The 25,114-nt window shown below is 38.9% G+C and overlaps 1 protein-coding gene across 1 annotated transcript; it reads left to right on the top strand.

Annotated features, from left to right (window-relative positions):
• Positions 1–19: 19 nt before the first annotated feature.
• On the top strand, positions 20–19,661 carry pomgnt2 (protein O-linked mannose N-acetylglucosaminyltransferase 2 (beta 1,4-)). The gene is made up of 3 exons (XM_028470731.1): positions 20–297; positions 4,541–4,578; positions 17,296–19,661. Exon 3 carries the CDS (start codon positions 17,382–17,384, stop codon positions 19,185–19,187), a length of 1,806 nt encoding a protein of 601 aa, XP_028326532.1. The 5' UTR covers positions 20–297; positions 4,541–4,578; positions 17,296–17,381; the 3' UTR covers positions 19,188–19,661.
• Positions 19,662–25,114: the final 5,453 nt, after the last annotated feature.

Below are 25,114 nucleotides of genomic sequence, written 5' to 3'. Positions count from 1 at the left end.
GATTCTCCGGGAAGTGGGCGGAGCCAACAGCGGACAGAGGGATGTCTGTTCGCGGGCAGCTGTTCTCTTCTTTCCGTGTGTCTTTGGCCGTGTCGGTGTCAGTACGTCTGTCCGTAGAATACAGCTAGCAGTGAGGGCTGTATTTGAGAACCTTTTGTGAAAGAAAACATGGATTTATAGCCAACAGCTGCTGTTATGAGGAAGTGACGGACACACACAGAGACAGACAGACAGACACTGATGCTGATCCCAACAGCTAACACCTGCTGTGTGCTCACAGACAAAGACAAACCTGAGGTAAGTGTTACCGTAAACTAATTGACACTGATACAGTCTCTATCTGAGTGGGACAGACACATTGTGAAGCCACCATAGGCAGACTCTACTATTTATAGACTAACATCTCAATGCACAGACGCTGTGATTCAGTATCGATCACTGACAGGTGGAGTAATCAATGCTGTAGTATCACATCTGCTCATGGGATTTATCAGGTAGTGAGGGGAAATTAATGTTAGAAGATGGAAACAAGGAGCAGGATGACCTGCAGGTTCTGACTTGTCTCTGCTCTGCAGTGCTCTGTAAGTCTATTAAAGTAGGGCTGGGACCATACTGTATGCTTTGGTCCCGATTTGTTTTCATCATGAGACTGTACAACTCCTCACTTGAGCAGTAAATGGAGACATTAGCCACCATCCTGCATTACACCAAACACCGTTTTCATTTAATGCTATTAATCTTGTATATGCTCTTTATTTATATTTGGCCGTGGCTATTGAAACAGAAACGTATGGATAGAATCCCAGTCTATTCATACGCAGCACCCCTCATTGACCAGACGTGATAGGTGCACCACGTGACTTAAAGTTCTGTCAGTTTTATTTTAGCTCATATTTATTTGAAAATGTCTGGAGTTGCGTTAAACGTAGCTATAGCCCCCGGGACTATAGATTCATTACCGAAGTTTTTCTGGTCTAAGGTGCCACACTCCAGTTTTAGCTTCTCAAACACGGAGCTCTCTGAATAGATCATTTGAAACCGTCAGCCACTGGTGAGTCTTTTGCAGACACGTTTCCCATTGTTTAAACCATATAACTGTTGTTCAATAACGCGCTGTTTCATTAGAGTCGGTATTGACCTCAACCCGTTCAATACTACATCTGGAAAACTGCAGATTCTCTGTGGTGCCGTGCATGGAATCTAAGCTCTGACCACTCGGTTCGAAGGTAAAACATGATTTTAGTTTTTTTTAAAAAGACAGCCGAATTGTACATAATACTTTAATTTACTTACTCACTCATGTAGTTTGGAGCTTTACGTTCTGTTTTGCGCAGTTTTGTTGTGGCGCTACAATGTCTATGGAGTTTGGTTATCAGCGTCTGAAGCATTTCACGGAGTACAAACACACGGTATTTATTTATTTATAATAAAAATATACTAAACGAGTAAAGTAAAACACAAAAAAATGCACAAAAAGACAACTGAAAGAATAAAAAATACACATGACTCCAAAAAATATACATTACAGAAAAATACACCAAACAAAAAAATATAAAAGTGAGTTTAAAAAAAACAACAAACATTTATCATGTTCATGTCCCATAGAATTAAACCAGGGAAATCGCACACGATGTTTTATTTTTTACCCGCAAATAAACATCGAGTACAGAGTATGTACACCTCTTTGTACATTCAATCTTCAAACATATACTCATTTGGCCATAATTAACTCAACTGAAGCTCCCACATGAATGCATACTTCCGACGGGCACTGTACTAGTTGGTGTTAAACACAATCTCTAAGTTTTAAATAATTCATTTTAAGACAGAAATTGTTATGGTAGATAGAGAATGACCGCTTTTGTAGCACAGTGATGATTTAATAGAATGAGATATTGTTTTTTTTTTCCTCTAAAGCTTAACCTGCCAATTCCTGTTTTTGCCGATCTAGATTTTTTTTAGCGTGCACCTTGAATATTCCAATCTTATTTTCTTGTTAAACATTGAACAATACCTGTGAAGCAAACAATACAAACTTGTTTTAACTGCACATGAGGCAGTTATCTGAAATATTAGTTTAGAACATTGCTGTCCAAAATACTAAATTATTACTTTTTTTAGTCTTTAATTTTTCACATTTTAAAAACAAACTAAACTTGTCCATCAGGTCACACTGCAGACCTGTTTTCAGCTCTTTGCCAAAAATAAAATGCACAGCAGTATTTTGGTTTAACAAATAAAGAAAATCACAGGGTTTGGCGTCGATGATAAAATAATAATCTACAGGACAAACTAAAAAACATCTTAAATCACCAATAAAGTGTCCCAAGTTTTAGGTTTCCTTGTTGTGCAAAAAAAAAAAAAAAATGTCCAAATGCAGCAAAAAATATAAATCTAAAAATAATCTGCAACAGTTTACAAGATAAAAGTTCCTACAAGTCAAACGTCAGGGCTCTACACTAACTTTACCAGTGGTGGCACTGGTGCGACTAACTTTCCCAGTTGGTCACACCAACACAGAATTTGGTCGCACCCTTTTTTTTAAGCGGGGGTGGGGCGAGTGTACAGCATAGCCATGCATGCTGATGAATAGTTGACTTACAGTAACTGGCGTACCATAGTTTTGTATGAAGTAAAGATTGACGATGACTCGAGATATATTTGCTAAATGTTTTAATGTTTTAGTGACAGTATTAAGTTTTTCTGCAACAAGCATCTGTTAAAATAACAGGTCATTTATTTTATATAATTTTAAAAGAAGACAAAAAAAAACGTCTTAAATAATACTAAAGCATAACAGCAGGTTACATGTATTCTGTTTTTTTTTTATTTGCAGAAATGCTGTTCTTGAATTAACTTAACAGTAGCATAATCAATTTAGCATCTGCATTGCTTCATCCCATGGAATTAAATTCAGAGGGTCCAGCTCTTATAGTGGGGTCTCCTAACCCTCTTCCCCTGATCAGGGGTCTGTAACCTTTACTCTACAAGGAACCATTTAACCTCATCTCACCTGGATTAAAGTCCCCTTGGAGCCAAAAATTACCTTCTCAATGAAGACAATACAGTGTATTAAATTCAATACAGTTAAAATTATATAGAATAATGTTTGATTTAATTTGATTTGATTCATATTGATCATGAAAATGGAAACTTAAAAACAGTTTAAAATAAAAAATAAATTGACATCAAGAAATGAGGAAACAGAATACTAATAAATAAAAAATACATAAACAATAATGTATGTCAAAAATAAACTAAGATCCAATTAAAAGGAAGATATAAGTTGTACTGTGAGGAAACAAAATAAATACCACTAAAAAAACAACTGTAATTAAACAAAAATATGTCAAAAATAAAAATGTAATTTAAAATAATGAGTAAGATACAATTAAAAGGTAGATATAAGTTCCACTCACATGGATTATTCTGACTGCTTATTTTTAATTTTTCATGTCATATAAAGATGTAAGAGAGCAATATTAATGTCACTCAATTTCCTCATTGGGATCAATGGTTCTGGATCAATGGGTTTGTCAGTTATCTCACAGCAGAAGGGAACAGTGGCTGACTTTATGACGTTTGTGAGGGTAGAAAGGGAGGAGAGATTCAAGGTAGAAAATGGAAGGGTGGGGAAGAGTGTTTAATTGTAAAGTGAGAGTGAGATGTGAAGTTGTATGCTTGGGTATAATAGTGGTGGCTGTGGGCAGAGGGAAGGTGTGAGTGGTAATACCTAAAACAGGTATTTGGGATCAATGTGTCTAAAGTAAAGCCCAGTATGAGTTTTATCCCACAGTCCAAGGCATACCAGTGCATCGTAGACCAAAATATGTGCAAGAACAGAGACTGCAAACCCAAGCGCTGCCCCGGACCCGAAGACGCAGCCAGGCTAGCAGAATAACGGGGGCCAGGGAGCCCAGGCAACCCCCCCACGGCCGAACAGCCCTCCATACGCCCCTAAGACACCAAGCCGAGAGGCAGCCACTGCCCCCCCACATACACACCCGAGAAAGCACCAAGAAGCCGAGGACCCAGTAAAGCATTCATGAAATAATTTATTAACGGTATCATTACAATCCAAACATTTTGGACGTGGCACACCCTTGAACAAAGCAGCAGCCGTGTTGAAACTCTCAGGTCAGTCTGAGCCTGATCTGCAAAGATATTTGAGGAACACACAGAGAGCCTTCCCAAGGAATCAATAAAGTTATGAGTTACTAGAACAATTATCAGATGTTTATCTTTTAGAGTCAAAATATGTTTCATAAACCTGATGTTTGGTGTTTTTCTTGTTCATGTACTTCTATCTAAGCCATGTACTGTAAGCATAGGCAGCAGTTAGACACATGAATTATTCACTGTGAAATGAAATGAGTGAATCACACCCCCCACTGACATGAGGGAGCAATCACAAGTCTATTTTAGTCACCGTCAAATAATAGGATGTATGAACAGGTGAAGGCTGATTGAGAGCATGAAATGGAAACACTAAACAGGAACAGTGAAAATATTTAGTCTCTCTCTGTGTGTTTTCATACAGGTTGACTTCACCTGCTCCAGTTCTGTGGCATGATCCAAGTAAGTAAAGTTTTCACTAGTTACTGAGTTAACAATTAGTGAGACTGTGTGAATATTGGATAAATGTGCTGTTTATGTTCACTAGTACAGTGCCCATCAGAAGTATGTATTAATATAGTGGGGGCTTAAGTAGAGTTGTCATTTATGGCCAAATGAGTATGTTTTTGAAGGTTGGATGTACGAAGAGGTGTACATACTCTGTACTCTGTCGTGTTATAAAGGGGTTTATTTGCAGGTGCAAAGTAAAATAGCGTATGCGATTTCCCTGGTTTGATTCTATGGGACATGCGCATGATGAATTGATAAAGTTTGTACCAATGCGGCGGTTTAGGTAGAATCTGATAAGACATACATTTGTACAAATGAAACTATTTATTTAGCATTTCAAAAAGGAATAATTTATTTTCCAAAAAAAACATGATTATAATATACATTGCAATAAATAACAGTTAACCTAATGTACAGTAACTTAACAATAATAAGCTGGTGTATTCATATAAATCTGATCATGACAATCATAGTTTTTTTTTTTTAAATCATTGGTCGACTGATGTGATGTTTTAAGCATTTTTTTAAAAATCAGTACAGCAATCTCTGCATGGCTAATCCAGCACACGCACGTACATCTCAGTATGAAGCAGGCACGTGCACTTGACACCGGCACTGTCACACGCAAGCACATCAGCTGTATGCTCTTCACCACCTGTCCGTGGGCTCCTCGACGCAGTGACGTCATGAATCCGGAACCAGAAATAGCGTGCTCATTACAGAGAGGAAGTAATCTTAAAATGAAAGTTTTGCAAAATAACAAATGCACACACTTGTGGTATTTGGAAGCCATTGTCAAAGTTTCAGGTTGAACTTACACCGTGTCGGGGAGATATTCGCTCCACAAACATGCACGCACGCAAGCAGACCTTTGCTGCTTTATAGATAGACTAGTACAGTGCCCGTCGGAAGTATGTATTCATGTGGGAGCATAAGGGGTATATTTGCAGGTGCAAAATGTGGGTGCAATTTTCCTGGTTTAATTCTATGGGACATGTGCATGACTTCATCACTTTTATATTTTTTTGTGTGGTGTATTTTTCTGTAACGTATGTCATGTGTATTTGTGTATCGTTCTGTTGTCTTTTTGTGCATAAATGTTTGCTGTTTTTTTATTAAAAGTTTTTTGTAATGTATGTTTTTTTGGAGTCGTGTATTTTTGTATAATTATTGTTTTTGTTGCTATTGTATTGTAGGGATGTAACGATTCACTCAACTCCCGATACGATTCGATTCACGATACTGGGTTCACGATACGATTCTCTCACGATTTATTTTACAAAATGGGACTGTAGACAAATTTTTTTTTATTTATTCCTTTTATTTCCATTTATTTCCTTTTATTTTTCATTGTCAAAAGAATTCCTTGATAAACTATTCAAAACAATGCAATTTAACTAAAAAATAAACCTTGAATGAAATAAACAAAGGAATAATACAAATGAAAATGAAGCCTATTAATTTAAATTCTGGTTCTATAATAAACAATGCAAAACTGCATAATAGTTCTTTTTCTTTTTAAAAGTGCAACTGAAAATGTATTTTGTGCCTTAACAATTGGACTTTTAAAAAAAAAAAATTTACGTCATATTTGTTTGGACCAGCAGAGGGCGCTGGTAACACAGTGGTCGGCTGGCATGCAGATATCTTGCAGTGAAGAAGAGAAGCTATGCTAGCAGACAGAGCTAATAGAAAAACGTGACTATTACAGATATTCTTTCGGTGTTAAAGGGGTAATGAATCATTTATTAACATATTTAAGAGTAGAAGGCGGCCAGAAAGAAAGTATTAGTAGACTCCGCCCGCCGCCTACACTTGTGGATAGCGCCCTCTGCTGGTTAAAAAAAGTACTGCGATTCAATTTTCAGAAAATCGATATCAACCGTGATACCTATGAATCGATTTTTAACTGCCTTACGATTAATCGTTACATCCCTATTGTATTGTGAATCAGGAGTAATTTTGTGTATTTTTCTGTAAATGTATGTTTTTTTGAAGTCGAGAACAGTGCCCGTCAGAAGTATGTATTCATATAGTGGGAGCTTAAGAAGAGTTGTCAGTTATGGGTATAATAATAACATACTCTGTAGCATTATAAAGGGGTATATTTGCAGGTGCAAAGTAAAATAGCATGTGCATTTTCCCTGTTTTACTTCTATGAGACATGCGCATGATATATGTGTTGTTTTTTTTTAACTCATTTTTATATTTTTTTCGTTTGGTGTTTTTTTCTGTAATGTACAGTGCCCGTCGGAAGTATGCATTCATGTGGGATTATAAGTATTTAGTTTAGTGTATTTTGAGTCATTTTCATGTTTTGTTGTCGTTTGGTGTATTTTTCTGTGTTGTCTTTTGTGTAATTTTTGTATAAATATTTTTTTTTGTGTATTTTGAGTCATTTTCATATTTTTTGTTGTTTAGTGTGTGTGTGCCTGCCTAACTTTCACTAAACTTATGTATTTTCAGTAGTTGGGTGTAGTGGCAGGTGAGTGAAGCTGCAGTAATCATCAGGCGGGCTTCACTATGTAGTGTTGAGTGAGATCAGTAAACGGTGCTACAGTCACTACCACCCAATGGACGGGTGTTGTGACACAGACTGCAACCGGACTAAATGGTGGTCCGTTACACACACGTAGACTGTGTGTGCGTGTGCATGTGCGTGCGTGCGTGAGAGAGACTCTCTACCTTGGACACAAATCTCCTCCGTTGGTTCTCTCTCAAACACGTACGCTGCTGATAAATGTGCAGCTTTCAACACAGCAGCCATTGCCGTCAATAACTTCCGAGTGACGTCTGTCTGGTCTAAATAGCGAACGGTCAAACTGACATGAAAATAAATATTTCGAAATGTCATCACCAAATAAAGAACAGTACAAAAGAATTTTTTGCCTCAAAAGAGAAAAGAAAAGTCCAAGGGAGCTCATCAACGCATCGGAAGTGAGCTGTGCAGTGAAATAGATATAGATGGTGCGCTAGCGCCCCCTCACACCTTGAGGTCAAAAGTTGAATAGGTTTCATTTCGGGGCCGTCCAGAAGTGAAATAAAATTAAAATAAACATTTTGAAATGACCAAATTACTCCAAAATAACAGATACACACACTGGGTATTTGGAACCCGTTGACCAAGTTTCAGGTCGAACTCGCACCGCGTCGGGGAGATATTTGCTCCACACGCACACGGACGTCCCTTGAATTATAGTATAGATAGATGTACGTACTCTGTAAGCCGCGTGCTTTACCATATACAACCCATATCGTTGTAGGGCTGGGACTATACAGGTCACAATATGATTCAGGCTGCATTAAACAAATGTTTTTTTAGCAATTGATTATTCAATCAATTTTTCTAATGTTTTGCAGTCTAAATGTTTCTTGATCTTATTCCATAACATCTCCCTGAGCTCTTTTCGTTGCACAAAACAAGTAAACATCCAAGAATCTACCAAGGTAAAACAAAAGGTTTTCCCCAAGTTCAATTATTAACAATACAATTCAACATTTAACTTAAAAAGTAAAACACAACAACATAAATGTGATAATGAATCTATGTGGTAACAGCTATAGCAGCTATGTTTTGTCCCTTTTTAACACTCCGTGGTAATACAAACAAAGTCACACAAATAGTGAAAGGGTTTCTACAGGCAGTGACCCCATGTGATGTCATCAATCCCATGATGCGTTGCCGGAATTTAAGAAGGCGGTTCACAGACTCCTAAACTGTAAAGGGTCTCATCTTTAAAAGGCAATAAAACAGTTTTTGTGCATAATACATTCTTTTCTTCAGTCCGGATCTTCTAATAAATACATTTAGAAGCTTTAGGCCAGACTTGTAACATGTGCTGTATCAGTTATAATCAGCACATGAACACATACTTCCTTCTCTCACTTTCCTCGCGATTAGACTACTGTAGCAGCCTGTTTATATGCCTTAGTAAAAAAGACTTGGCTTGTCTACAAGTAGTCCAAAACTCTGCTGCGCTGCTCCTGACCCGCACCCTAAGGAGAGCCCATATTACTCCTATTTTAAAATCTTTACATTGGCTCCCTGTCATATAGAGGATTCACTTTAAAATCCTGGCATTGACGTTCAGGGCTCTTCATGGTCAGGTGCCTGAATACATAGCCCCATGTTTCTTATAGGAGCTTGAGGTCCTCTTCTCTATAACCTGTTGATGGTCCCCCGTACTTGCTTTAAAACCCGTGGAGATCGATCATTTAAGGCGGTACCTCCTCGCCTCTGGAATGATCTTTTCCACACACTCTGCGCATGCTAGACTCTTTGGATGATTTTAAAAATCAACTAAAGACATACTTTTTTTAAGGAGGCTGTGCACTTTTGTATCTGTCCAATGTAGACTTTGTATGTACCCTTTTATTTCCCTTTGTGGCGTTTGTTAAGTGAGGGTGTGAAAGAAACAAATGTAGTGGTTTTGAATGGAATGAGACGGAGTCAAGTTGTAGGGTTACGGATCAGAAACGGACACAGGATTTATTTGGTCAAAGGATTTTAGAAGCAGACGGGTCTGGGATTCAGAGGTTTCCGTGTGTGTGTCCCCCAATGAATCTGCAGTTGTTCTGTGCGCTCAGGGTTTTGTATGCTGCAGTGCTGATAGTGCTAAGCATAACAATGACAGAGTCTCTGAGAAGAAACTTTGGCAAATGTTATCAGTGTACGATGGTATCTGACCTGCTTAGGGCAGTGTTACCAGGACCAGGAGAGATTCTGTAATCACGTATCAACAAGCACTCACAACTACTGTATTCACAGGATGACAACAGTACATGCGATTGAATAGTATTGGGTTTAAGTTTTTCAAACATTTAACTTTACATGTTGTATGTCAAAATCATTGTTGGATACTTGTTTTTAAAATTAAAATCAACATATTATACTATGGACTAATAACTAGGGCTTTGTATAAGATGCGTTCAGAACGCGAATTGTGTGTGTGTCTCTCTGGCATGTGCGTGTGTCTCTGGCGTGTATGTGTGTGTGTGTCTCTGGCATGTGCATGTTTGTGTGTCTCTCTGGCGCGCGTGTGTGTGTGTCTGGCTACGGTTTCAGTTTGGTCCGGCAGAGCGGAAGGGAGATGGGAGCGAATCCTGTTCCATTTACCGAGGTTCGTTTACCGAGGTCCGTGTGTGTTTAATAAGTTCGTGTGTGTCCGTGTGAAAGTCTGCATGTTTATGCCTCCGTCCATCCACTCTTTTCATTATATCCATGTCTTTTAAGACTTTTATTAAATAGTGTCGGCTGTAGTCCGGGTCGCCGCTATCTCGGATTATGTTGTCACCAGCGCGTCATCGTCACAAGACGCGCAAGCGCAGAATGACCCAAATTACAGTAAAGAGGTCTTATATTAGTCTATTTTCTGTGGTGTTTTTTTTTGTGGCAATGACTGAAATTACATTTATATATATATATATATATATAATGTTCCATACAGTATAAACAAGTTCACAATATAACTATTTTTTATAGTTTCTGTTTCCACTGTATCCAGAATAATAATAATCTTTCTCAACAAGAACTGTTGATTGATTTGTCACATGACTGTTCCAGGGTTTGAGTTTGTTTTATTTAGTTTCACATCTACCTGTAGCTCTTTGTTTTTTAGACTGATGACAACTTGTTTCTAGTTTTATTTCACTTTTACAGTTACAGTTGGGACCTTTGTAATTGAATACCGAAAAATTTATTTTGTTTTGTCAAAAAAGGAAACACCATATGGATTTCAAAGCTTTTTTACGTGTTACTTAAATAGTTAAGATGAACTTAAAGAATTGAGGCATGATGAACTGACGTAGGACAAGCAGAACAGCATCAGCACAGACACTTGTCTGGGTTGTTTCATTCCTGCCTTTTTTCTACCAACAGTGTTGTTTTTGGTCTGAATTATGGATTTTAATTATTCATCATTTTAAACTTAATGGACACCTAACCGTTCGGGACCAAGTTAGTGGATCAGATCTGAGCGTCTCCTGGTGCGCGCTGCACTAACAGTGTTGCTCTTTGTTTATCATCATGGATTTAAATTCATTAAACTCGTGAAGTGCCCGTTGGAAGTATGTATTCATATAGTGGGGGCTTAAGTAGAGTTGTCAATTATGGCCAAATGAGTATGTGTTTGAAGGTTGGATGTACCAAGAGATGTACATACTCTGTACTCTGTAGTGTTTTAAAGGGCTATATTTGTGAGTGCAAAGTAAAATATAGTGTGCGATTTCCCTGGTTTAATTCTATGGGACGTGCATGATAAATGTGTTTTGTTTTTTTTAACTCATTTTTATATTTTTTTTCATTTGGTGTATTTTTCTGTTATGTATGTTTTTTTGGAGTCATTATGTGTATTTTTGTATCTTTCTCTCATCTTTTTGTGCATTTTTTTTGTTTTTGTTGCCATTGTAGTGTGATTCTGGAGTCATGTGTATTTTTGTATATTTTTTGGTGTAGATTTGTGCATTTCTGTTGTAATTTTGTGTATTTTTTCATATGACTATTTAGTTTTGTGTTTTTTGACTCTTTCATGTCATGTTATTTGGTGTATTTTTCTGTAATGTATGTTTTTTGGAGTCATTTTGAGTGTTTTTGGAGCCTCTTTGTATATTTTAGTGCATTTCTGTTGATTTGTGTACTTTTTGTATAAATATTGTTTAGTTTTTTGTTTTATTTTACTCATTTAGTATATTTTTATTACACATACTGTGTGCGTGTGTGACTCGCTACCTGTCCTCCTGGTTGCCGTGTGGGACTCCATCTCTTCTGTGGGTTCTCTCTCACTGACGCATGCACATTCTCTGTCACAGCTTTCTAGCATAAGCCCAAACCAGCCTGTGAGAGGTGACAAACACCACTACAATGTGTCTGTTTAAGGATGTTTCTATTTTCATGTACCAAGCAGTCTTTGCTTTGAAGGTTTCTGGTTTGGACTACAGTGTGATGTTCAGAAGAGTCAGCATTTTCTGTCTTTTTTTTGTTGTAGCAGGAAATGTAAATATATTACTGGTACTTGATCTTTCTAGAGGAAAAAGCAGCTTGTGGCAGAGTTTGTCTTAGTGATATCTTTAAATCAATTACCAAAACAAAGAAAGCTTGGTAACACTTTATTTGACATGGTATACATAAGGCTGACATTACGCTGTCATTATTATGACATAACACCTGTCATTAGCATGACTAAGGTGTCATTGTGTCGTTTGCTAATTTTTGACACCTTTGGAGCTCAGTTGGCATTTGTTGGGAAAGCATTATCATGACAACTTGTCATTAAGAGCATAGAAAATGACCAATAATTGTTGGTCATTTTGATTATTGTCATGTCAACTTCCAAATTAAAAGTTAAGATAATTACAAATACTTTTTTGATGTTTAAAAATGGAGCACACAGTGTGACTTAGTGGTTAGCACGTTTGCCTCACAGCTACAAAGTCCTTATATGTTGAAGCCCTGGGGTTGACACTTAGGTCCTTTCTGTGCAGAGTTTGCATGTTCTCCGTGTTCTGTGAATGATTGTCGGTGTGTGTATCGTCCTGGTGTCATAATTTAGCAAATGACACTAAATGACAGCCTTCATGACACCTTATTAATGCTCATGACAGGTGTCATGTCATAATAATGACAGCTTAATGTCAGCCTTATGTATACCCCTTCAAAGTAAGTGTTACCGAAAGCCTTTTTCTAGGGATGCACCTATGCTAAGGTGTGTAATTGTACTCATAAATGTGTTCATATTCCACAATTCAATGTTATGTTACATCATTTGGCTGCAAGTCATGTTGGCTGTGTTGAGGTATTTATTTAAAAATATGATGAGACAAACACAGGGACAGGCTTTACCTGTGGATCAGAAGGTGATCCCTCCACCACCTGAGTCCAGATCACCAAAGGTATCAACATGAGTTAAAAAGGCTCACGTAATGAGATGTGTTCTGAAATCATTGATCTCAACTCTCATTCATTCAACGTGGAAAAGCAGGGAGCATCTCCTGATTGAATCTTTCTGATTCTGTGTCATTCCATTACACTGTGAGTGCTGCATGTTCACAAGGTCGCAGTGACTTGTGCTACAAATGCAGACATCACATTCCCTGCTGTCACTATTTGCTGCTGTGCGTTGCACTGACTGACATTTAGAAGCTTTGTAGTATCTTGGCTCATTCAGTGCAGGGCATTTACATGCATCCCTGTGGGAAGGTCGCGTGCATAGAGGGGCATTAAGCTGCACTGCTGGCACTGGGAGTCTCTCGTCCTTGTGGAGTGAAGGATTGATCCTTGTCTCTTTACACTTGGTTTCACTTCATTTTGGCGGCTGCACAGGCATCACTTCCATTTTGCATCAGTTATATGTAACACATTCACTCTGCTGGAAGGAAACATTACTTTTTTATGTTTGTCATATTTAGCTTTTATTTAGCATTTTTTAATACATTTTGTTTAGTTTGTTGTTTTTTTACTCATTTTAAAATTTTTGTCGTTTGGTGTTTTGTCGTTTGTTGTTTCTGTAATGTATGTTTTTTGGAGTCAATATGTGTATTTTTGTATCTTTCTGTTGTCTTTTTGTGCATTCAATTATTGTTTTTTTGTTGCCATTTTAATGTGATTCTGGAGTCATTTTGTGTATTTATGTATGTTTTTTGGTGTAGTTTTGTACATTTCTGTCATCGTTTTGTGTATTTTTTGTATAAATGTTTAGTTTTGTGGGGGTTTTTTGACTAATTTTTATATTTATGTTGTCGTTTGGTGTATTTTTCTGTATGTATGTTTTTTTGTGTATATTCACAGTTATTTTGTCAGTTTTGTTGTCATTTTGTGTTTTTGTGGAATCATTCTGTATAATCTTGTGCATTTCTGTTGTCGTTTTGTGTACTTTTTGAATAAATATTGTTTAGTTTTTTGTTTTATTTTACTCATTTAGAATATTTTTATTAAAAATAACGTGTGTGGTGAGGACGTGTTTTGAGGTTTGTGTGTCTTTAGCTAATTTTCCCTTGTTACTTTTTCCTCATCACTATTGACTCATAATACAGGCTAAAATGCATTACCTTGCAGAAGTGGCATTCAAGTGAGGATGTTGCAGCATTGTGGAAGTCTTGTTATGGTAGACTAGAACCATCTTACAGCATCTACACTGGACTACGTTGTCCTTCTTCCAAATGTAAAATGGTCCCACACTGTAGACATTTTCTTTTTTTTTTTCGCACTCCACCGGCGTCCCCGTCTTCTGCTACTGCCAGAGAGCAGATGATGCACGTCAATTAATTCAGTTTGGGTGAAACATGACGCCGCCAGAGACCGCGTAGAAAGCGGCCGTGGTACGGACTTTGATGACATTAATTAAACAAAGCCTCAAGGCAGAGAATTTGCCTTAAAGCTTTTTTGTCATCAAGTTATTTGAGTTATTTGAGGAATTGTTTCAGCCCTAGGTAAGATGAAATACAACTAAAGATCCTGTGTTAGTCTCCCATAGCTTACCTACTGCAGTTCTTAATGAACTCCTCCTGACCCATTTTTACTTGTTCTAGTTACAAATAAGCATCCAAAAGTTACTACCCTCTGCAATCTGCTACTCTACCCCTAAGGGTACATGTACCCCTGTTTGAGAACCCCTGTTTTATATAATCCAATTTAAACTCTTAACCCATTTTATCTGTCACAGTTTCTATTTTTGTTATTTACTTGTCCAGTATTAGCTGCTCAGCATTTTGTTATCACTCTATAATCTTGTATGACATGAGTTCATTAAGTGAGACAGAGTTCATTTGGGAATGTCTTTTCATCTCATGCTATATTTCATGGACTGGCCCAGATTGAGGTCACTTCATTGTCACTTCTTTTATAAATGAGTTATTAATGTATTCATTCAGTGCTAGCTTTTGTCACTGTTGGGTATATAGGATGCTGATTAGCTTGTGTTAGCGTTATTGGTTTAAATGTGTCTATCAATTGCTCCCTGGTTCCTTTTTGAATGCAGATGAGGGATTGGAAGCAGAAGACGTTGACTTGTCCCTTTCTCTGTGGCTTGTGGCAGATTAGTTTGTCTTAAAAGATTCCTGTTTAGGTGATAAAAAGTTGATATTAAGGGTAGGGATGGGGATTTTTCACATTTGAACCAATACTCGGTACCTGTAAATTGGTATCGATACTCAACGGTACCAATTATTGGTACTTTTGTGTGGCAGTAAATGGTAACTAATAAAATCTCAAAATCTTCTAATTTACCATATTTATATCTCATAATAATAATAATTAGACAAGACCTGTATTCATAAGGCAAATACGTATTTGGCAATTGAAAATTGGCAAAAATGACAGCCTGTATCTGGATGAAGTTTTTTTTAACTAATTAGATTGAAAATAATCATGCAAGAAAAACCAATGACTGACCTTGACCTTAAATATGACTTTGGGCAAAGATCAAGGTCACACATTGAATTGAAATGTTGTTCAATGGTACCACTCTGAGCACTGTATCTCAATTTGTGGCCAAGTAATAAGGTTTTTTTTTTTTATTTTGTTTTGGCTGACATAGAAAATTTTGTTTTTTGATACTTGACACAACCTTGACATTTTTGGCTCCAAAAAAGGTCGACTGCACATTAGGGTTGGGCATCGTTTGGATTTTACCGATGCTGATTCCGATTCTCAATTTCGATTCCTGTTCTAAAGGATTCTCGATTCCGATTCTTTGAGTTGTGCAGGTCAACAGGTCACAGATTTCACAAGAGAATTTTTTTATTTGAAAAAGCCTTTACACAGGCCATTTTTATTAATTCACTTAGTTATTACAGTTTAATTTGGTTGCTGTAATGTAACTAGGATATTCAATTACAAAGGTCCCCAACTGTAACTGTAAAAGTTAAACTTGCTGAAATAAAACTAGAAACAAGTTGGCATCAGTGTAAAAATGAAAGAGCTGCAGCCCAGGTAGATGTGAAACTAAATAAAACAAACCCTGGAGCAGTCATGTGACAAATCAATCAACAGTTCTTGTTGGAAACAGAAACTGTAAAAAATAGTTATTTTGTGATCCTGTTTATACTGTAGGGAAGGTAATACAGTATATACTTAAATGTAATTGGAATCTAAAGCCACAAAAAAGACATCACTTTAAAAAGAAAACAGACTAATATTAGACCTCTTTACTGTTATCTGGGTCATTCTGCGCTTGCGCGTCTTTTGGCGATGACGCGCTGGTGACGACATAATCCGAGATGGCGGCGGCCCGGACTACAGCCGACACTATTTAATAAAAACCTTAAAAGACATGGATATAATGAAAAGAATGGATGGACGGAGGCATAAACATGCAGACTTTCACACGGACACACACGGACTTATTAAACACACACGGACCTCGGTAAACAGAACAGCCTTCACCGGACGGCTGGCACTAGGACCCAGAGGCGGAGTAAATGCGTCCCTGTACTGCATTCACTGGCTGTACTATCACTGGTTTATTATTTTACCTGTTGTTAGAGCTACTATCTTTACCAGGGAGCTAATATTTATTCCTGGTTTTATACCTAGATTTACTGGGATTTTTTACCGGTGATTGGTTCATATCTCTCCAAACTGAAACCCCAGCCAGACACACACACGCACACATGTAAACAAACAGAGCAAGCCGCGGAAACAAACTAATGCGGGCATTTAGGAATTTAAAAAAAGAATCGAAATGCAAACATCTTCGTAACGGTTCTGGAACCGGACATTAGGAACCGGTTCCTTTTTGGAACCGATTCTCGGTGCCCAACCCTACTGCACATCCTTCACATTGCCCCTATGAGGTGACATATGTGTCATCAGTGCTGCATTAATAGCCTAGGAGGACAAACAAAAATAGTGCACAATTTAAAAAGCAGCTCTATTTGACAGGACTCTATATTGCAACTATTTCACTCACATTTGTGCACATAGGTTTTATGCACACGCGTCTCTCAGTTACCTTTTTTCATTCAAAAGAACCAAATTTCCGGTTAGTGCTATTGCTAATGCCAGAGCTTAGTTGGTTCTAATCCTGTTTATCCTAAGAACCATGTGCAGTGGAGCCTGTTTTGTTTTATCGGCCCGTGCAGCCACGAGAGATTGAGAGAAGGTAGAGTCTGAGTAAAAAGCAGAGTGAGGTGCTCTCTTATACATTCTCTTTGATACCCTTAGCAGCTTGTTATCCAACTCTATTGTGGTTGGTACAGCACGGTGTTGGGAGTGAAGCTCACATTTACACCTGTCGTGTTTCTGCGTGGCGGTTCAGTAGGTGCTCAAAAAAAAAAAAAAAAAAAGTAGGTGCTCATTCTGCAGTGCATTTTAAAAAGCGGAGCCATATTTTCGACTGCTTTCTATGAGCCATTGCTGAAACTTACTGCTGTCATTTTATGCTATTGTGCATGTAATGTTGTGTTCAGGTACTGGACGGGAAATCGCCTACTCTTCCACTCCCTCACAGTCACAAGGATGCGTTGAGGTACCAAAATATGGTACCGTTTTATTTTAAGTGAATTCAGTCGGTATCTTAAAAAGTACCAAATTCGGTACCCGCCCCAATAAAGGGTAATGGTAAAAATGCCAGAAGTCTGTTTATAAGTTTGATGACTTGATCCGATAATGATTATCGTCCACATCTTTCCCTGGGTCTCCGTTCCTTACATTCTCCCTTCTTGTCCCGTTTTTAGGTCTTTGCCCTGAAGCGGATGTCTCGTTCCCATTTGAGGTTGGAGGCCAGCTGGAGTTCTGTGGTGGCTTCTCAACAAAAGCCGTGATGCGGGCGTCTGTGGCAGGCTGCAGGATGAGTGTGGGGGCACTCCTGAACGGTCTGCTGGTCTCAGTGCTCGCTGCTTTACTGTGGAAGTATTCCAAGCTGAGTGAGCATGCTGCGCTCCTGGAGGAGGAGCTGCACATGACCCAGCAGACCCAGGAGGTCTCTCAAGCACGCATCGACTACCATGTAGCCCTGCAAGCTTTGCAGGAACATGGCACCCGCATGGTCTGCACCGGTAAGATGCACACTGACAGGATCTGTCGCTTCGACTATCTCTGCTACTGTTCCGAGGCTGACGAGTTTGTCTTCTTACACTCCAACTCCTCCGTAATGGTCCCTAACCTGGGCTCCAGAAGATTCCAGCCTGCTCTGCTGGACTTGTCCTCAGTAGAAGATCACAACACGCAGTACTTCAACTTTTTAGAGCTACCAACTGCTGCTTTGAAGTTCATGCCCAAGCCTGTGTTTGTACCAGATGTGACGTTGATTCTGAACCGCTTTAACCCTGATAATCTAATGCACGTGTTTCATGATGACCTGCTTCCTGCGTACTACACCATGAAGCAGTATTTGGACTTGGATGATGAGGCCCGTCTTGTTTTCATGGAGGGTTGGAGCGAAGGGCCACACTTTGACCTGTACCGACTTCTCAGCAACAAGCAGCCGCTCCTCAAAGAGCAGCTAAAGAACTTTGGAAAACTCATGTGCTTCACAAAGTCCTACGTTGGTTTATCCAAAATGACAACGTGGTACCAGTACGGCTTTGTGCAGCCACAGGGACCCAAAGCCAACATCTTGGTTTCAGGAAATGAGATCAGGCAGTTTGCCAGTGCTCTGATGGAGAAAATGAACATCAGCAGACAGGACAGGGCCCACAAAGATGGAAGTGCTGAAGAGGAAAAGGAGACTGAAAAGGAGGATGAATATATTGTTGTGTTCAGTCGTTCCACAACCAGGCTGATACTGAATGAAGCCGAGCTGATTATGGCTTTGGTGCAAGAGTTCCAGATAAAGGTGGTGACGGTGTCGTTAGAAGAGCAGTCGTTCCCCAGTATAATCCAGGTGATCAGCGGTGCCTCCATGTTGGTCAGTATGCACGGTGCTCAGCTCGTCACAGCCCTCTTTCTGCCCAGAGGAGCTGTTGTGGTGGAGCTGTTTCCCTTTGGGGTGAACCCAGAGCAGTACACGCCGTACAAAACGCTGGCCTCCCTCCCAGGCATGGATGTCCACTATCTCTCCTGGAGAAACACGGAGGAGGAGAACACTGTCACACACCCTCACAGGCCCTGGGAGCAAGGCGGGATTGCTCACCTGGAGAAAGAGGAGCAGGAACGCATCCTGGCAAGTAAAGACGTCCCCCGACACCTGTGCTGTCGCAACCCGGAGTGGCTCTTCCGCATCTACCAGGACACTAAAGTAGACATCCCGTCATTCCTGGAGGTCCTCAGAGAAGGCATGAAGTCCAAGCCCAACTTTAAGAAAACCAAGGCAGCAAGTGTTGTTCACCCTGGCCGGGTCAGAGAAGCCCAGTGTCAGACCTCGGTCCAAACCACCAACGAGGCTAAACTCACTGTGTCATGGCTAATCCCGTGGAATTTAAAGTACCTGAAAGTAAGAGAGGTGAAGTACGAGGTGTGGATCCAGGAGCAGGGGGAGAACACATACATGCCTTACATCCTCTCTCAGCAGAACTACACGTTCTCAGAGAACATTAAACCCTTTACCACCTACCTGGTGTGGGTCCGGTGTATCTTCAACAAGAGCCTCCTCGGGCCCTTTGCAGATGTTCTCATGTGTCGGACTTAGAGCAAACATCAGACACTGAAACTGCTCCCAAGCCTTTCTTGTTCTATCTCGACCATCATAATGGAAAACAAGTTTTCTGTTTCATCAAAAGCTGCCGAGTTTCTCAGTGGATTTATTTATGTTAAATACAATTCAGAACTATTTTGTAGTATTAGTCCAAACACTGGTTCTGGACCTTTTACAGTATGCAATGTAGCTTCTCTTTGACGTGCAGGAGATTTGAAATCAAATGTCTTTTACTCTGCGTGGGTGTCTGTGACACTGAAACCTTTGCCTACCTTGTTTCGTATTCTTTACAATTCTTTGTCAAAACTAAAGCAGCTTCATCCAGTTCTGTTATTACAGTCGATATTCATTTGTTTCTTAAAGCTGCTGGAGACAATTTTTTAAATTTTTTATAGGACATGGTGTCGGCCTCATTGATCAATAGATCAAAGAACATTTGCCAAAATACAAAATATATAAATGAACGCAGAAAGTAAGAATGAAGTCAAAACACTTTCATGCATCTGTCTACAGGACTCCACATCCCACAATGCAATGCACCAAACCTTTCCAGCAATGTCAATAAGAGAGCGTTTTCAGTGGAGATCAAAACAATTTTAGAGCAACGTTTTTTTTTTTTTAAGCAAATGGTCTTTGATTTATTGACCCCGTCTTTATCTGATAGTAAATGATCGTCTCCTGCAGCTTTAAACTTTAGTCTGGAAATGACCGTCATTTGTACGAAGTGGTGAATTTACAGATTAAATTGATAATGGTTTATTTAAATAAATAAAAAACAGTGAACTAAAGTATTTATTGTAATTCTTAAAAAAAAATCTCTTTTTTATTTTTTGTTGATGTCTTACATTAAAAAGAAGATATATTCTATCTATTATATGGATTATTTATTTTTGAACACCTCTGAAACAGATTTATCGCTGTATCACACATCCCTCCCTTGGTTTTCTCATGTTTTTGTTTTTTTGGCTGTGTTACTGTTGTGATGGTGATAACGTTCTGTTAGTATTCAGCAGCTTTCTTCCCCTGAAGCTGAACGCTGTTTGACAGACGGATTAGGAACTGAACCGATGTCAATTTTCAAATGGAAACTAAAACCTTAGCTTAAATGTGTCGTAGCTCTGAATTACAGTGCATATAAAATGTATTATGTTGGTTCTTTGGTATCATTTGGCGAAATACATTAAAATATGTGATTAATGTTCACCATTGTGATTCTGCAATGGTTTTTTGTTTTGTTTTTTTCCTTTTCTTGTTGTAGTTTTGTGCACTCTAGATAGATAAAAAAAAATGAGGTTCTAATCTAGGATTGAGCTCTATTATTGAAACCTGAACAAAAACACATAAAATTAGACCAAATAATGACAAAATGACTCAAAAAGCACACAAAAATAAACAAAAAAACTCCAAAACTTGGCAAAAAAGTACAAAACCACTTTAAAATTACACAAGAACTCAACAGAAATGTATCAAATAACTGAAATAACTCAAAACAAAGACAAAAATTAACAAAATCACTCCAAAACGTAAAAAAACACTGAAAACTTGTCAAAAAATAAATAAATAGTCGAAAAACAGACTAAACTAGACAGGTTTTGAATGACTCAAAAAACATACAAAACAAAAACACAAAATTATACAAATAATCAATCAAATGACACAAACCAAAAAATACAAAACTGCTCTATAATCACACAAAATGACAAAAGTCTATGGCTCTGCTCTAAGCAGTGAGAGTCCATGCTGACATCACATTGATCTTTTCCATAGTTAACATGATTTCTATATGAATATCACTATACATGTGTAGCCTACATGGTAACGTGGTAATTAAACTCATCTCTTAATTCTATGTGATGTAGCAAACCTCCCCATGGGGGTAAATAAAACCTTTCCCGCATTGACTCACATGTGATTAACAAAGTGATGTAAAACAGATTAAACCAGCAGATTATGTGTCTTGAATGATGAATTAAGAGGAAATCCCAGCATTGCTTTAACGTCTCAGCATTGCAAAGCTTTGATTCTTTACTCCATGTAATGTTTGTTTCACTGACTGAATATTTCTGGACACTGAACTCTAGATGCCAAAAAAGTGTTTTTTTCAAACCTGACCTCTAGTTTAGTATCTAATGAAGGTTTATTTCTGGTAACTTTGCAGTTGGTGAGCACATGGACTAAAACTCCTGCTCTCAGGTAGCTTCTGATCTAACACTGGACTCAATCGCTGATGATTAAAATCAGTTTAAATTTATTTAAAATCAACAACTTTGGAAATTGTAGACATTGCAGCTTTTTATTGTAGATCTGGTTTTACTGTGAAATTAAAACATGATCAAAGCAAACCCTTTATCTGCTTAAAAAGAAAAGACTAAGTAAATCTGCCACACGAGAGGAAAATACATTTTCTAAGCAGAATAAGCCTTTATGGATCTTTGTCAGTATTTCATGATGTGAACGTTTAGGATGCAGGTGCGTATGCTGAGCATGATTATTGTGTGTGTGGGTGTGTGCGTGCTGCCTTAGACATGTATGTGATGTTAACTTGTCTGTGTTGAATCCGTTTTCTACATTGGTTATTATTGAAGGTAACGGTGACTGAATAAAGAAGCTGATTTCATACTATGCTCGTCTGCTTGTCATACATGTCTTCATGTCTTTTCTATTTATGTTATCAAGATAAAAAGCTGGAGAACATTTATAAACAAAGCTTTAAATATATATTTAGATTTTTTTCAACTTTTTTAGTGTACGTATGATTTTTCCTTATTCACAGAAGTGTGTAGAATCATAAACTGATGTATATTTTCTGCTTAGATCAGCCACATTGATCAGCACTGTGGGATCAATGTGATTTGAAGAACATTTGCACTTTTCATTTTGTTTAGAAATGTCTGAGTTTAAAAAGTACAGATGTGTGCGAATGGTTTAGAAATCTCCTTTATTACCTTTTTATTCACAGACATCTCAATATTATTTTTTTAACACAATGTTTACAATTTGACTCATTTATAGCACTAGTTCAAAATCAACGTCAGTAGGCCCGTGATCTGGGATTTTCTTTTTGGGTTCAGACTGTTGCTCAGAATTGGGGTCAATTACATTTTTCAATACAATTCTGTTTCCAATTATCCATGTTTGATTACAATCACAGTGACTGACATTTTTTTCCAATTGCAAATTAATAACAATTTTCCCCTGAAAGTCAATTACAATTAAATTCTCAATTACTGAAGTTCAATTGCAGTCTTACTAACTTGTATTCATATAGCATTGTGATGATTGCATGTGCTTTTGTATCTGTGTATGGTGTCGATTTAGCATCTTAAATTTACATTTTAGTGCCTTGATTATAATATCTTATGTGAAAGCCCAACGAGGGACAAGAGTTGGATTTTAACAGTAGCTACAGTATATGCTATAACATCAGTTACATTCACAATATTGTTACAGTGTAAAGTTGTATTGTGCCTATTCAAAATAATTCTATTATATCCTAACTCTAACCCACTAACCCTTATAACCCTATTTGTAAGCCATAGAACTGTTATGCATTTAATTAAAAACAGATTTAAAAAAAATTATTTTTTTTCAATAATTACAATTATGGTCAGGCCATAATTGGAATCAATTACAATTATAATTGACCCAACCCTAAATGGACTTGATTTTATATAGCGCTTTATCACCACACTGAAGCAGTCTCAAAGCGCTTTACATATCAGCTCATTCACCCAATCACTCTCACATTCACACACCAGTGAGACAGAACTGCCATGCAAGGTGCTAGTCGACCACTGGGAGCAACTTAGGGTTTAGTGTCTTGCACATAGTCAGGTACTGGGATCGAACCCCCAACCTCTCGATCAGAAGACGACCCACTACCACCTGAACCACGATCGCCCTCACTGGTTGTTAACTAAGGATGGGATGATATATCGTGCGTCAATATATTGCGATATTAAAGCGTCACAATATATACATTGCTGAGGGTACAAGTGGTATTGCAATATTTTGGGAGAGGTGAAGCCAGCCTTTCCATCTCTGCTACGAAGGAGACCCAGTATCTGTGTCACAGATACCACAGCACCCCCGTTTAAATACAGGAACAGTGAATCTACAGGTAGGTTGAACTTGTTTGATTAATAAATGTTCAAACTTAAAGAGTAACTAAACTCCTGCTTTCTGCTGAGCTGCCATTAGGGGGGAAATTCAAAAAATGCCTTGATTATGGGCGTTACTCCTGACGCAGTAAGACACGCCCACTCAATGCCAGCGCTGTGTGCTTCCTGACAGACCACCGCATGCTCAATTACTAATGCTGCATTCACACCGAATGCGTGTTCTGTGGCACCGGACGCATCTACCATACGTAATGCACCGCAAGGACCGCAGAATCAAAAAATTTTCCCATTCGCATCATACGCACGTCTGAAGCGAAGCCCCGCCCACCAGCGACACATCCAACTCGGTGAGTTTCATTGCCTGCTGAAGCGAGGAGCTTTTTCTCCTCTCATAAACATAAACCACCAGTGAAAAAAGCTGGTGTGATTAGCTGCTAATGCTATCCTAGCTCAGTGCTGACTTTCAAAGATGAAAACTACAGAGAGAACTTATATCTGCTACTACCACCTCCTCACTGACTCCTTCACACCAAATTCTTCCTAGTCCGGTCCTGGTTATAAAGGTCATTGAACAGACCTGTGTCCATGTTGACAGCCTGACGTCATCGTCAACAAAGACTCTGATTGGCTTTCGTCATGCAAAACAGCTGCAGGAGTTCAATAATTTCAACTCTTACGGGTATGTGGATATGCATAAAATAGAGAGTGCGCTTGCTTGCACAGCCAACGCACTTGACATGCGGATTGCACTGCACCGCCGCATTGGAAAGATTTCGCATCTGGGACTCATTTATCCATTGACTTTGTATGGAATCTGGACGTACGGACATTTCGTGGCACATCCGGTGTGAACGCAGCATTATACAATACACAGTAAGTAAGTAACATTTATTTCTATAGCACTTTCACAGACAAAAAGCCACAAAGTGCATCACAACACAGTTTAAAAGCAAAAACAGTGCTAACAGTATAAAAGGCCATGTCAATATAAAATCATAGCAGCCCAAGAGTAGCCTGGAAGGATCGTTCTCTATCGTCTTGAGACTATCTCTCCAGCCAGATACATATTTCATATGTATGGGGAATGACCCCCCTGCTCGTCAGGGTACATGGATAATTCTTTAAGACACTCCGGCTTGCCCGGCCACGCCCCACAGGTTACCTATAAAACACCTGTGCAGGCGTGGATTCAGTGATTGTTTGATCTCCACTCAGTCAGGGTGCAGTGTGTCAATCTGTTGTAGAAACTTCTGTGTGTGGGTTACAGCATATAATCGCTTACCTGTCTGTCTGCGGGCAGCCTCCCTGGATTGCTGTTTCCTTATCCGTTAGTGGTGTTTATTTTCAACAAAAAAAAAAGCTGTGATTTCTGTGGCTGTGATCCCCGATACCGGCGTATTGCTGTGGTGCAGCTGACGCGCTTGGTGGGGCCCCGTGTTGAGCGCAGACTCTCGAGTCGGCTAACAGTGGGTCGAAGCTCCAGCCCGGTTAAATCGGCATCTCCCAAGGTTCTTACCGGCTTATTGCTGTGGTGCAGTTGACGCGCCCGGTTGAACTGCCGCTGAGCTCCGCTGCTCGCGGCTGTGCAGTGGGCGCTCTGGCCGTATCGGCGCTGCCGGCGACTCTGAAGGGTATTGCTGCGGTGCAGCTGACGCGCTCATTGCAAACCATTCTTCTCTCTCTCACAATCCAAATCCCAATCTGTCGCTCTGTGTTTGGGCAACGTGCTGCTACTAGCATAAGCTAACCGGGTCCACTGCCGTTTGTAAACACGGAAGTGTGTCGCTGCGCGTCACGCTT

This window comes from Gouania willdenowi, chromosome 16 (assembly GCF_900634775.1).
Source record: "Gouania willdenowi chromosome 16, fGouWil2.1, whole genome shotgun sequence".
NCBI classification, from domain to species: domain Eukaryota; kingdom Metazoa; phylum Chordata; class Actinopteri; order Blenniiformes; family Gobiesocidae; genus Gouania; species Gouania willdenowi.
Note: the sequence above shows the minus strand (reverse complement) of the source record. Positions and strands in the feature narration are given on the sequence as shown.

Excerpts from the sequence above, each read along its gene's own strand:
- pomgnt2 (XM_028470731.1), top strand. The coding sequence starts at position 17,382 with ATGCGGGCGTCTGTGGCAGGCTGCAGGATGAGTGTGGGGGCACTCCTG.